At 41.4% G+C, this 14055-nt stretch overlaps 1 protein-coding gene across 1 annotated transcript in view; it reads right to left on the reverse strand.

Moving 5' to 3' along the window:
* Positions 1-14055, reverse strand: part of LRMP (lymphoid restricted membrane protein) — a 152652-nt gene that overhangs the window by 93355 nt on the left and 45242 nt on the right. Inside the window, exons 6-9 of the mRNA XM_030804496.1 lie at positions 9019-9199; positions 5030-5109; positions 4863-4941; positions 2991-3149 (exon numbers count right to left, since the gene is read on the reverse strand). Of these exons, the coding sequence (XP_030660356.1) occupies positions 2991-3149; positions 4863-4941; positions 5030-5109; positions 9019-9199 (499 nt within the window). The remainder of the gene's footprint in view (positions 1-2990; positions 3150-4862; positions 4942-5029; positions 5110-9018; positions 9200-14055) is intronic.

Raw genomic sequence — 14055 nt, forward strand, 5'->3', positions numbered from 1 at the left:
AGAGAAATCTACTCATCTGGAGTTTATAGCCTAGTGGGGTAAATAGACAATCATAATGACAACACAGTATGATAAGAATCAAAAGAGATAAGAGTTTCCAGCTTTTAGTCAACTAGAAGGAAGGTAGTGCTGTTCTACAGTAGGTATTCTACTAAGCACTAGGCTAAACAGGATGAATATGACATAGTTCCTCCCATCAAGGAGGTCACAGTGATATAAACAGGAGGCAGGGAAATACTAGGTAGAGAAGGGCAGGGTGTCTGGCAAGGGTTCCACCCTCAAGCCTGGACCCATGGCCTTAAACGAAAACTTTGCATCCCCGTTTTCCCACCTGAATTTTGCCTTTTGGCCCACCACGCCCCCTATCCCATACCCATAAAAACTCCAAGCTCCACTGGCAGAGGAGCAGAGCAATGTGGAAGAGGAGAGAAGAGAAGAAGCTCTGAACATCAAGAGGAGAAGAGGTAGCTGGACATCAGAGACTAGTCTGGCCAGGGACTGTCAGAGAGGAGTTTGGCTGGGACAGCTAAACTCCAGGGGAAGATTATCTTTCCACACCATCCCCTTTCCAGCTCCCCATCCTGCTGAAAGCCACTTCCACCACTCGATACAATCTCCACATTCACCATCCTTCAAGTCCATGTGACCTGATTCTTCCTGGATGTTGGACAAGAACTCGGGTACCAAGAGGGTAGGGTGTAAAAGGCTGTCACCCTGATCCTCCACTGAGCTAGTTTAACTCTTCGCTGTCCATGGATGGCAAATGCTAAAAGAGTATTGCTTGTAACACATGCCCGCTGGGGCTCCAGAGGTTGTGGGCAACCCCTAGATGCTGCCACAGGCTAGTATGGGGTTTGTTCCTGCTGGCACCCAAAGGCACTCACCCCAGCTCCTACACCTGCTCACCTGCATGCTCCCCCTCCTGCAAGGGGTTTGAGCATGGCAGCTGAGCAAACAAGCCATCCTGGTTGCAAGTCCCACAAGGCGGTAAAGGGAACCCTCCTGCCTCAACAGTTAATACAGAAAACAAATTACACTATGATGGGACAATTGGACAATATCAAAACTAGGTTGCAGGAACCCAAAGGAAACAATCTTCAGAAAGGATTAGGGGAAGGAGAAAAGAGAAAGACGCGTGGCTTAATTTTGTAGACAGTGGCATTCTGATTGCCCATCTGGATTCTCCAGCCTTTCTGTCCATTATGTGAGTTACTTAATTCCTTTCTGATATATTTCTTGACTGCTTATTTAACCAGTTAGATTGCAGTGCTTGCAACCAAAAATCCTGACCAACATATTCATCCAAAGCAGTTTGTTAAAGAAACTTTGAATTTTTATATTTCAGTTAAATAATAAATAAGCCAATTATGAAATGAAGAGGACTTGAGGTAAGCAATTTTTTTAAAGATTAGTTTGGAGACTGGACTGGACAAGGTCAAAGATTTTGAGGATGAGAATGCTTTAGTGAAACATATGACTGGGCACGGTGGCTCCCTCCTGTAATCCCAGCATTTTGGGAGGATGAGGTGAGCAGATTACTTGAGACCAGGCATTCAAGACCAACCTGGGCAACATGGCAAGACCTTGTCTCTACAAAAACACAAAAATTAGCCAGGCATGGTGGCACGCACCAGTAGTCCCAGCTACTTGGGGGGTGGGGGGTGAGGCCAGAAGATGACTTGAGCCCAGGAGATGGAGGTTGCATGCAGTGAGCTGAGATCGTGCCGCTGCACTCCAGCCTGGGTGACAAAGTGACAGCCTGTCTCCAAAAAAAAAAAAAAGAAAGAAACATTTCCACTCAAAAACTTATGCACAAGTGTTCATGGCAGCATTATTCCTAATAGCCAAAGAGTGGAAACACTCCAAATGTCCATCATCTGAAGAATGGATAAACAAAATCTGATGTATCTATGCAACTGAATATTATTCAGCCATAAAAAGAAATGAGGTAGTAATACACGCTACAACATGGATGAACCTTAAAAATATTATGCTAAGTGAAATAAGCTACACACCAAAGTTCACATACTGTATGATTCTATTTATATGTAATGCCTAGAATAGGCTAATCTATAGAGACAGAAAGTAGAATAGAGGTTGCCAGGGGCTAAGAAGAGAGAAAATGGAGAGTGCCTGCTGAAAAGTATGGAGTTTCTTTTTGGAGTGGTGAAAATATCCTGGAATTGGATAATGGTGATGATTGCACAACCTTGAGAATATACTCAAATTTTTTTGCTTTTTTTTTTTTTTTTTTTGAGACACAGTCTTGCTCTGTCACCTAAGCTGGAATGCAGTGGCACAATCTTGGCTCACTGCAATCTCCGCCTCCCAGATTCAAGCGATTGTCTTGCCTCAGCCTCTGGAATAGCTGGAATTACAGGCTCGTGCCACCATGCCCAGCTAATGTTTGTATTTTCAGTAGAGATGGGGTTTCACCATCTTGGCCAGGCTAGTCTCAAACTCTTGATCTCAAGTGATTCACTTACCTCGGTCTCCCAAAGTGCTGGGATTACAGGCATGAGCCACCATGCCCAGCCAGAGAATATACTCTAAAAACACTGAATTGTATACTTTAAGAGAATGAATTTTATGCTATGTGACTCTCAATTTTTAAAAGGTTTTTTAGGCCAGGCGCGGTGGCTCACGCCTGTAATCCCAGCACTTTGGGAGGCCGAGGCGGGTGGATCACGAGGTCAGGAGATCAAGACCATCCTGGCTAACACGGTGAAACCCCGTCTCTACTAAAAATACAAAAAATTAGCCGGGCGTGGTGGGGGGGGGCCTGTAGTCCCAGCTACGCGGGAGGCTGAGTCAGGAGAATGGCGTGAACCCCGGGGGGCGGAGCCTGCAGTGAGCCGAGATTGCGCCACTGCACTCCAGCCTGGGTGAAAGAGTGAGACTCCTTCTCAAAAAAAAAAAAAAAAAGTTTTTTTAAAAAAAAGAAAAAAGAAATGAAAGTTCCCAGCACACTGGACCCCACTGTGGCTCACCTTTTTACCTGAAGGCGCAATTTGGCACAGTCCTCTGATAACTGGCTGTTAGTTTCTTCCAGGGTTTCTAAAGCCAACTTCAACTTATTATTTTCTTCTTCAAGTTTTCGTTTGTTGAAATGAAGGTCTGCTACGTAGGCAATCAAATCAGACACCACTCTGCAAGTGAAAGAATAGATGAGAATAACCTTCATATCACTAATTCCTTCTAATAAAATAACGTATACAGTTAAACAAACCAAACTTTGATATTCTGGTGAGTTTTTTTTTTTTTAACTTTACCCTCATCTGTCATCATAAACATAATTAATTTATATAATAAATAGCTATTCAGATTTTATTACAATAGCATCAAAGATGTTTCCCAAAATTTCCAAGTAGCCATCATTTGCCAGATGTAAAATCAACTTCTACAGTTTTTGTTGTTTCTTTTCCCGTTCACTCTCAACATTTGTCTTCTAAACTGAAGAGTTCCTATTTCTGCCTGGAATATGAGAGATCCTGAAATAAATGGACACAATATTCTTTTTTTTTTTTCATTTTTTGAGATGGAGTCTCGTTCTGTCACCCAAGATGGAGTGCAGTGGCACGATCCTCCGCCTCCCAGGTTCAAGCAATTCTCCTGCCTCAGCCTCCAGAGTAGCTGGGACTATAGGCATGCACCACCATGCCCGGCTAATTTTTGTATTTTTAGTAGAGGTGGGGTTTCACCATATTGGCCAGGCTGGTCTTGAACTCCTGACCTCAAGTGATCTGCCCTCTTCAGCCTCCCAAAGTGCTGGGATTACAGGCTTGAGCCTCTGTGCCCAGCCTATATTCTTTCAGTGAAGGGATCTCGGCAGGTTTACCTAGGAAACAATTCCTAGAGTCTTATCATTGTAGTCTGTGGCTCACAATTCAGTACTCATCTTTCCTAATGTTTTGTATAACTTGTCAATGTTTATGAGCACCATTTGTCATTACATCAGTTCACAAATCCTTTAAGAGTCTGGACTGTGTGTTTCATGGAGCCCCAGGCCTCCTTTTCTTTTTTGCTATCTTATCCCAGGGCCTAGCCGAGGTTGAGAACATAGTTCCCTCTCCACTTTTCTTTCTTTTTTTTTTTGAGATGGAGTCTTGCTCTGTTGCCCAGGCTGGAGCGCAATGGCACAATATCAGCTCACTGCAATCTCCACCTCCCGGGTTCAAGCCATTCTCATGTTTCAGCCTCCCAAGTATCTGGGATTACGGGCACGTGCCACCATGCCCGGCTACTTTTTGTATTTTTGGTAGAGACGGCATTTCACCATGTGGGCCAGGCTGATCTCAAACTTCTGACTTCAAGTGATCCATCCGCCTCGGCCTCCCCAAGTGCTGGGATTACAGGCGTGAGGCACCACGCCCAGCTCACACCACTTTTCTTTATGGATAAACCTGAAGTGGCAAAGATAAAATAAGGAAGAGGCAGAATCACTCTCCTTAATATCTAAAACTTACGTATGTCGTGGAAAACAGCTTTTCTCATTCATGCCTAAAAGATTCTACTAAAGAAGTGCTTTAAAATAATTTCCAAAAGAGTTTAGGGTCAATATCATAACCCTACTTTGAGTGGAACTGTTTCCCTACAGAAAGCACAGGAAATTAATGAAGGAGAAGGGTTTCATGAGAGAGCAAGAGATTTTGGATTACTAGTCATATGAGAATTTGTGGTCCTAGTGAAATTGTTTCTAATGCAGGCATTATTAGAATCAGTTAAGAATTTAAAATCAATTATGTTAGCTCTACTGCAAAAAAAAAGAGCAAAGTGACTTTATCGTAACTGAAATACGTAGATTTATGAAATAAACAAGAAAAATGTTGAAACACTTGCAAAAGCCGAGTAAGAAGGCTTACAAGACTCCTTTAGATGCTTCTCCTCCCAAAGCCTCGAAGCTCCCTGACGTAGAATCTGTTATATCTGTGCTCATCTTCACTGAAACACATAGAAGAGTTTTATGAAAAAAAATCATTTTCTCCAAACTGTAAGAAAACAGAACAATCCTGAAGAAACACATACATACTTGTTCCATCTGATTTTATGCCATCCTGTTCAAAAACAGAATCATCAGTGGTGCTGCTTAATCTATGATTCACTCCTTCCCTGTAGCAAACAAACAAACAAGCAAACAAACAAACAAAACCAGTGAGCTAGGATTCTTTGCCTGACCACAGTTTTGTCCTTTTTTTTTTTTTTTTTTTTTTTTTTTTAAGATTTATGCTCTGTACTTTCCTTTTCAGGTATTTCCTTCTGAGTTAAAAAATATATATATATTCATTCGGCTGGGCACAGTGGCTCATGCCTGTAATCCTAACACTTTGGGAGGCTGAGGCGGGCGGATCACTAGGTCAGGAGATCGAAACCATCCTGGCTAACATGGTGAAACCCCGTCTCTAAGAAACATACAAAAAATTAGCCGGGCATGGTGGCGGGCACCTGTAGCCCCAGCTACTCGGGAGGCTGAGGCAGGAGAATGGCATGAACCCGGGAGGCGGAGCTTGCAGTGAGCGGAGATCACGCCACTGCACTTCAGCCTGGGCGACAGAGCGAGACTCCGTCTCAAAAACAACAACAACAACTATATACATATATATATATATTCATTCAACAACCATTTGGAGCCCAATACTATGCTAGGTACTCAGAGTGATAGAAAAGAATTTGTGTTCCTAGTGAAACTGTTTCTAATGTAGGTGGTACATTAGGCATTACCTCCACCATCCATACACTTACCTAATATGAAAAAAACACATAGACAGTGTATGATTAGGAGATGTGGGGTCTCGGTGGATTAGGAAATAGACATAGGTTGGACCGGTAAGTGGAGACTTGTGGAGGTTGCAAGATCATGGGGCTTAAGAGATTGAGAAGGAAATACATGAACAATGAATACTTTGGGATACATTGACAGGGATACATTTTCCCTTTCTCATGGAGAATCAAATAGAACCTCGACTAATTTTACTTTGGGCATTTTACTTCTGGAATCTGGGAAACCCACTGTACGGGCTGTGCAGCACACACACTCTAGCTTGAACTGCAAAATAAACATATTAACATTTCAACCATTTCCTTTCAGAGTCCTATATTATAAGTTTTGTTACTTAACCTAAGCACCAAATCCTCAGGCTTCTCTCTGGAGCAGCCACAAAATTCAACAAATATATGTTTACTTCTCATTGTTTGTCATTGTGAGATGTCTGTCACAAGTTGAGGGGAATGAAAGAACTCACACAGAGTTCTGACTATTCCTGTGTTCACACTCATCCCCATTTCTGAGTTTCTGCTCTTATTTTCTGTATTTCTAGTGTCCATGTTTTTCCCTTTATACTTGTTATAAAGATTTTTTTTCTTTTGTCTTCATGCTGTTTTATAATTATTAATATTTTATTATACAAACTTACATATTTTGGAAATACGAAATTCATAAGAAAACAAAAAATTAGGCCGGGTGTGATGGCTCACGCCTGTTATCCCAGCACTTTGGGAGGCCGAGGCGGGTGGATCATGAGATCAGGAAATCGAGACCATCCTGGCTAACATGGTGAAACTCTGTCTCTACTAAAAAATACAAAAAATAGCCAGGCGTGGTGGCAGGCGCCTGTAGTCCCAGCTACTCGGGAGGCTGAGGCAGGAGAATGGCGTGAACCCTGGTGGCGGAGCTTGCAGTGAGCCGAGATTGTGCCACTGCACTCCAGCCTGGGTGACAGAGCAAGACTCTGTTTCAAAAAAAAGAAAAAGAAAACAAAAAATTAAAACCATTATGCAAAAATAATCATTTTGGCATAAACTCTAACATTTTCCTATGCATATTTTTATTTCTTCCAAAAATGGGATTATACTACATGTACAGATCTATGACCTACTTATTTGAAGTAATTACATATGAATTTCTCTTATTAAATATTATTACTTTGAATGACTAGTATTCTAGTATATGGAAGCACTATAATTTGTCCAATTGTCTCTTTTTAAATATCTGGATTGCTTGTATTTGTCAATGTCATAAACTACCTTCTACCTTCTATGTTAGCATTTACAATTAATTATGTTTCTTAAAGTTACAGTACTTCTCAAAGAGCCTGCCTTTTGTCTTTTTGTTTTGGAGACAGGGCCTTTCTCTCTTGCCCAGGCTGAAGTGTAGTGCCTCTGTCACAGCTCACTGCAGCCTCAAACTCCTGGGCTCAAGCAATCCTCCTGCTTCAGCCTCCCAAGTAGTCTGGACTATAGGCACATGCCACCACACCTGGCTAATTTTAAAATTTTTTTGTAGAGACAGGATCTTGTTAAGTTGCCCAGACTGGTCTCAAACTCCTGGCCTCAGGTGATCCTCCCACCTTGGCCTTCCAAAGTGCTGGGATTACAGGCACGAGCCACCACACCTGGCCAAGACTGCATATTTTTAAAGGCCTGATACACATTCCTAAATTGCTCTTAAAAAAACTATGCTAACTTGCACTACTACCAATAATATATGGGAGGGCTTATTTCTCCACCCTTTCACAGCCCACCACATGGGCTAGAGTCATTTTTTAAAAATCTTTGTTAAACTCATGGGTAAAAATGGTATATTATCTGTATTTACAGTTTTTGATTACACTAACATTACTTGTTTCTATATATTTATCTTGCCTTCATGAATAACCTGTGTATGGCATGCAAGATTTCAGTCATATTTTCTTAAGTTATCTATACATCCTAATCCTACCAAAAATCTGGTAAGTTTTTCCATTCCTTGGGCTTGACATTTTCTCTTTGAGACAGAGTCTCACTCTGTTGCCCAGGATAGAGTGCTATGGCACGATCTTGGCTCACTTCAACCTCCACCTCCTGGGTTCAAGCAATTCTCCCGCCTCAGCCTCCCAAGTGACTAGCATCACAGGCGTGCACCACCATGCCCGGCTAATTTTTGTATTTTTAGTAGAGACAGGGTTTCACCATGTTGGCCTGGCTGGTCTCCAACTGCCAACCTCAGCTGTTCCACCCACCTCAGCCTCCCAAAATGCTGGGATTACAGGTATGAGCCATCACGCCCAGTCAACATTTTCTTTAAGCAAATCCTAGCATGCATCAGCAGATAGCTGAAGATTGACGGCTGAATAGGAGGCATAGGAATTAGGTTTCTTGGCCAGGTGCAGTGGGTGGCTCACACCTGTAATCCCAGCACTTTGGGAGGCCGAGGTGGGCAGATCAGCTGAGATCAGGAGTTTGAGACCAGCCTGGACAACATGGTGAAACCCCTTCTCTACTAAAAATACAAGAACTAGCCAGGCACGGTGGCACACACCTGTGATTCCAGCTACTCTGGAGGGTGTGGCGGGAGAATTACTTGAACCCGGGAGGCAGCGGTTGCAGTGAGCAAAGATTGCACCACTGTATTCCAGCCTGGGCAACAGAGTGAAACTCCGTCTCAGAAAAAAAAAAAAAGGAATTTGCTTTCTGTGGAAGAAGACACACATCTCCAGCATCTGCCAAGGGCACCTGAGATCATGGGGTGCCCTTCTCCTCCTTTACCTTTTTCTTTTTCCTATTCTACTATTCTTTTTCCCCTTAGCCTCCCTATATTCTAGGATTCCAAATTACGTTCACTGACTAGCCCCACTACCCTTAAAGGGAGTCTATTATTGAATTTAAATACATTTGGAGATTTGATAGTATCAATAATTCACCTGACTCATGTCAGCTCAATTCTCTGTGAGAATATCACATGTGCTCCCCACTAATCACAGGAAATGAGTGACAGCAGTGGTTCCCAAAGCACGTCCAGCCCACTCCCAGCATCAATATCATCGGAAACTTGTTAGAATGTAACTTATCAGGCTTCAACCCAGATCGGCCGAATCATGGTGGTGGGGCCTCAGCAATCAGGTTTAACATCATTCAGGTGATTCTAATGCATGCTTAAGCACTGGATGATAGTATTTCCATCAACCCAGGAAACAGTGATTAGCATAATTATAATCAATTGTTAAAATAGAACCTTAAACGGCATCCCACTAGGACTCTGATTACCATTTGTTTCCACAGTAAGCCATCCATTCTTTCATCATGGCCTGGAAAGTTTCCAGGTCCACATGTGGGTCTCTCTTCTCAGGATCAAGCAAGGTCCACAACTGCTCAAGGCCACTGTCTTCAGAATTTTGGCTAGTTGTTTGTCTCAGGAAATCGATTAGTTTGGCCACTCCTACTGAGCCTTTGGAAAAAGAAGAGCAGATCAGTTCTGAAAGACAGAGGAAGTTGTATTTTTAACAAGTGAAGCACCTATCTATGTCTCCTGATCCTAGAAACATGATATATAACCCTGGCAGTCCTGTGGAGCTGGCATGGTATATTGTAAAGAACACTGGCTTTGGGCTAAAGTCTAATGGACCTAGTGTCAAATCTTGGCTCTGAAGATTACCAGCCGTGTAGCTTTGGGACTATTACTTAACCTCTCTGAACCTGTTTCTTTATCTGAGATGGGGATGAGGATGCCTACCACACAGAGTTGTGAGGTTTAAATATTGATGATATATGTAATCAATAATTTCTTGTGGGAGGTGACCAAAATAACATTACATTTTTTTCCTTTCAGTTCCTTAAAAAGCATTCAATGAAGGAAGTTTTTTCTCTGCTTTAGTTAAAATTTCAATCTCAAGTGAAAATTTCTACTTTTTAGAGGGTGGAGGGGGCATTTTTAGACAGTCATCCCTACTATCAAATTCAGAAAATAAAATCATCCCAACTATGTTAGTCATTGACACACCAATCTTTTTTAAACATAAGACTTTTCTTTTACTCCCATCAAAGGCCTGCCTTGGGCTGCTTACTTGCAAAGGAGAGGGAAAATTTAGTCGAAGTTTGAGAGGGCAGATGCCACAGAGAAGGTTCTTCCCTTAAGGAAATAAGGATAGATCATGACATCAGGAAGAAAAGTCTCTTAATTAGGAGGAGGAGATACTCATAAAGGAGGCTGAATAACTTCAGAGTTATTAATAACTTTAACATTATTTAAACTTAACATGTCATTTAGATGTGACAGTATTAGAAAGAGAAATAAAATGACTAATACAGTTATTTAGAGAGAGAACTTTTTTTTTTTTTTGAGACAGGGTCTTGCTATGTTGCTCAGCTGGAATGCTCCTGGTTCACTGCAACCTCAATCTCCTTGGGCTTAAGCAATCCTCCCACTTCAGCCTCCCTAGTAGCTGGGACTACAGGCATGTGCCATCACACCCAGCTAATTTTTGTATTTTTTGTACAGATGGGATTTCGCCATGTTGCCCAGGCTGGTCTTGAACTCCTGGACTTAAGGGATCCACCTGCCTGGGCCTCCCAAAGTGCTGAGATTACAGGTGTGAGTCACTGTACCCAGCAGAGAATTGCATTTTTTTATTTGTAGAAGAACTGGAAAGCAAGCTGGAAAGCCAGCAATAATCATTTATCATATTTTCCTCCACTAAAACTCTAATCCCTCTGTCATACCAAAACTAGAAAGGCTTCCTGTGATGGTTAATTTCATGTGTCAACCTGAGCCACAGGGTACTTACATATTTGGTTATACATTATTTTGGGTCTCTCTGTGAGGGTATTTTTGGATGATATTAACATTTAAATCTATCGACCAAGTAAAGCAGATTGTCCAGCTAATGCAGGTGGGCCTCATCCAACCAGTTGAAGGCCTGAATAGAACAAACAAGCTGAGCTTCTCCCAGGTAACAGAGAATCTCTCCTGCCTGCCTACCTTCAAACTGGGACACTAATTTTTTGTTGTTTTTTTTTTTTGCTTCTAGACTTGAATTGAAATGTTGGCTCTTCCTTGCCTCAAGCCTGCTGGTTTTTGGATGGGAACTACACCAGCCGCTCTCCTGGTTCTTAGGCCTGTGGACTTGGAATGGGACTAAACTGTTTGATCTACTGAAGCTCTGGCTTGCCGACACCCTGCAGATCTTGGGACTTGCCTGCCTCCATGATCACATGACCCAATTCCTTATAATAAATCTCTTTAGCTAGCTAGATTAAATTGATAGATACAAATATAAATATCTCTTGCCACCAGAGAGCCCTGGCTAATACACATCCCATTTCCCTTCAGTGAGGCTTTCTTATTTTCTTCAGAAAATTAATTTCTTAAATCCTGTCCAAGCAGAGAAGCTCTCTGGGAACAAATAAGCCCCATTCATCCTGAAGAAATAAATAAGAGTACATGCAAATATTTTGCTACAAGTGTTCAATACAGTGATTTTATATGTAAAATATGTATTAAAGTTTTGGCATTTTTTGAGACAGTCTCACTCTGTTGCTCAGGCTAGAATGCAGTGGCATGATCATAGCTCATTGCAGCTTCAGCCTCCTTGGCTCAAGGCATCCTCCCGCCTCAGCCTCCTGAGTAGTTGGGATTACAGGCATGTGCCACCATGCCTAGCTAATTTTTAAAATATTTTTTGTAGAGACAGAGTCTTGCTAGGTTGTCCAGGCTGGTCTTGAACTCCTGGCCTCAAGTGATCTTCCCACCTTGGTCTCCAAAATTGCTGGGATTACAGGCATTAGCTACCATGCCTGGCATATTATAATTTTTAAAGCAGAAAAAAATTAATATCCAATTGAGATGGATTGGTTAAATATGTTACATCAAAAATGGTATAGGATATGAAGAACATTTTTTGATGCAGACAGGCACTCAAATTATTAAATGAGAAAAAGCAGATTATAAAACAAGTTTGAAAACATTCTCACACATACTAGAGAATACATTAGTATATCATTTTTTTAAAAAAAAGGATGACCAAGGAAATATCTTACACTATCTTTAGCAATTATGTTGCTCAGCTAATTTTTCTTTTATTTTGAGATGGAGTTTCGCTCTGTCTCCCAGGCTGGAGTGCAGTGGCACCATCTCAGCTCACTGCAGCCTCCAACTCCTGAGTTCAAATGTTTCTTGTGCCTCAGCCTCCCCAGTAGCTGGGATTACAAGTGTGTGCCACCACGCCTGGGTAATTTTTATATTTTTAGTAGAGATGGGGTTTCGCCATGTTGGCTAGGCTGGTCTCAAATTCCTGGCTTCAAGTGATCTGCCCACCTCAGCCTCCCAAAGTGCTGGAATTACAGGCTTGAAGCACTGCACCCAGCCTACATTTTTCTATTTTTAGTAGAGACATGGTTTCACCATGTTTCCCAGAATGGCCTCAAACTCCTGGGCTCAAGCAGAGCCTCCACCTCGGCCTCCTAAAGTGCTGGGATTACAGGTATGAGCCACCCCACCCAGCCCCAATTTAGTATTTTTAAAACTGGTAGGTAAAGAGAATCAATCAAGCTTTTATCCTGCCTCTCTCCTTCAGGACACCAGTATAGCAAAATCGTTCATAAAGCGGAGTAGAGTTTCTCATTACAGATGTATTTCAGGTGATGCATGAGGAAGGAATGATAGAATATTACCATTTGCAACATCTAATGAAAATATCGGTCTAGGCCTTCATCATCAATAGTTGCCTTCTGTTGAAAACACATAACACCATCTATGTATTTAGGTTGATGCAAAAGTAGTTGTGGTTTTTGCCATTACTTTCAATGGTTAAAAACTGCAGTCACATTTGTACCAACCTAATAGAATTCTTGCCCCCATAAAATAAAAAAAAATAAAAACCCTCAAACTTTTATCTGATTATATTTCTAAATATAGGAGACAGAGAAACAGGTTGTGTTCCTACAGATACACAATCACCAAATTTCAGATTGTGGTAAACTATGAAATAAAAGAACGGGCTGGGTGCAGTGGCTCACACTTGTAATCCCAACACTTTGGGAAGCCGAGGTGAGTGGATCACCTGAGGTCAGGAGTTCGAGACTAGCCTGGCCAACATGGTGAAACCCCGTTTCTACTAAAAATACGAAAATCAGCTGGGTGTGGTGGTGGGTGCCTGTAATCCCAGCTACTTGAGAGGCTGAGGCAGGAGAATCACTTGAACCCGGGTGGCAGAGGTTGCAGCAAGCCAAGATCACACCACTGTACTCCAGCCTAGGCAACAAGTGAGACTCTGTCTCAATCAATCAACGGATGGGTTTCTTTAACAGACAACAAAATGCAAAAAACAGATGGAAAGTGAAACACAGAGATAAGGTAGACAAACTGCAATGAACAAACCTTTCTTGGATATTGGCTTGAACAATAAAACTGTTTAAGAAAAAAAGGATTATCTATCACACAAATGAGAAATTTTGACTACTAACAAGACATTTGATAATAATAGAAAAGTATATTACTTTTAAAGTCATGATAATGGCATTGTAGTCATGTTTAAAATTAGTCAATTATCTTTTAGAAATATGTACTGAAATATTTGTGGATGAAATACTGTGATCTCTGGGATTTGCCTCAAAATAATCCAGAGTAGAGGAGAGGAAAATGAGCAGGGTTAGAAAAGAGACATAATTGGTTATGACACATACGTAAGGATTCATCATAGAATTCTACCTCTGTATATGTTTGAAATGTTCTATAACAAACAATTATGAATTCAAATAAAACAAAAGCATATTGACAAGAATTGTGGAAAGATATACAACAAATCACTAACAATGATTACTCAGGGAAACAGGATTATCATTTTTTTTCCTTTTTGCTTGTCAGTATATTATTAATTTTATTACAATGAGCATGAATCATTTATATACTTAAAATTACTTGTGGAATTTTTTTTTCCCTCAACTTTTAGGTTCAGGGGGTGTACGTGCAGGTTTGCTACATGAGTAAATTGCGTGTTGCTGAGGTTTAGTGTACAACTGTTCCCATCACCCAGGTACTGAGCATAATGCGTGATTGGTAGTTTTTCAACCCATGCCTCCCTGCTCAAGTAGTCCCCATATCTATTGTTCCCATCTTTGTTTCCATGTATATGCAATGTCTACTCCCACTTAAAATTGAGAACATGCAGTATTTGGTTTTCTGTTCCTGCATTAGTTCGCTTAAGATAATAGCCTCCCGCTGCATCCATGTTGCAGCAAAAGACATGATCTTGTTTCTTTTTTTTAGCTGCATAGTACTCCATGGTGTGTAGGTACCATATTTTATTT

Source organism: Nomascus leucogenys, chromosome 23, assembly GCF_006542625.1.
Source record: "Nomascus leucogenys isolate Asia chromosome 23, Asia_NLE_v1, whole genome shotgun sequence".
Taxonomy (NCBI): domain Eukaryota; kingdom Metazoa; phylum Chordata; class Mammalia; order Primates; family Hylobatidae; genus Nomascus; species Nomascus leucogenys.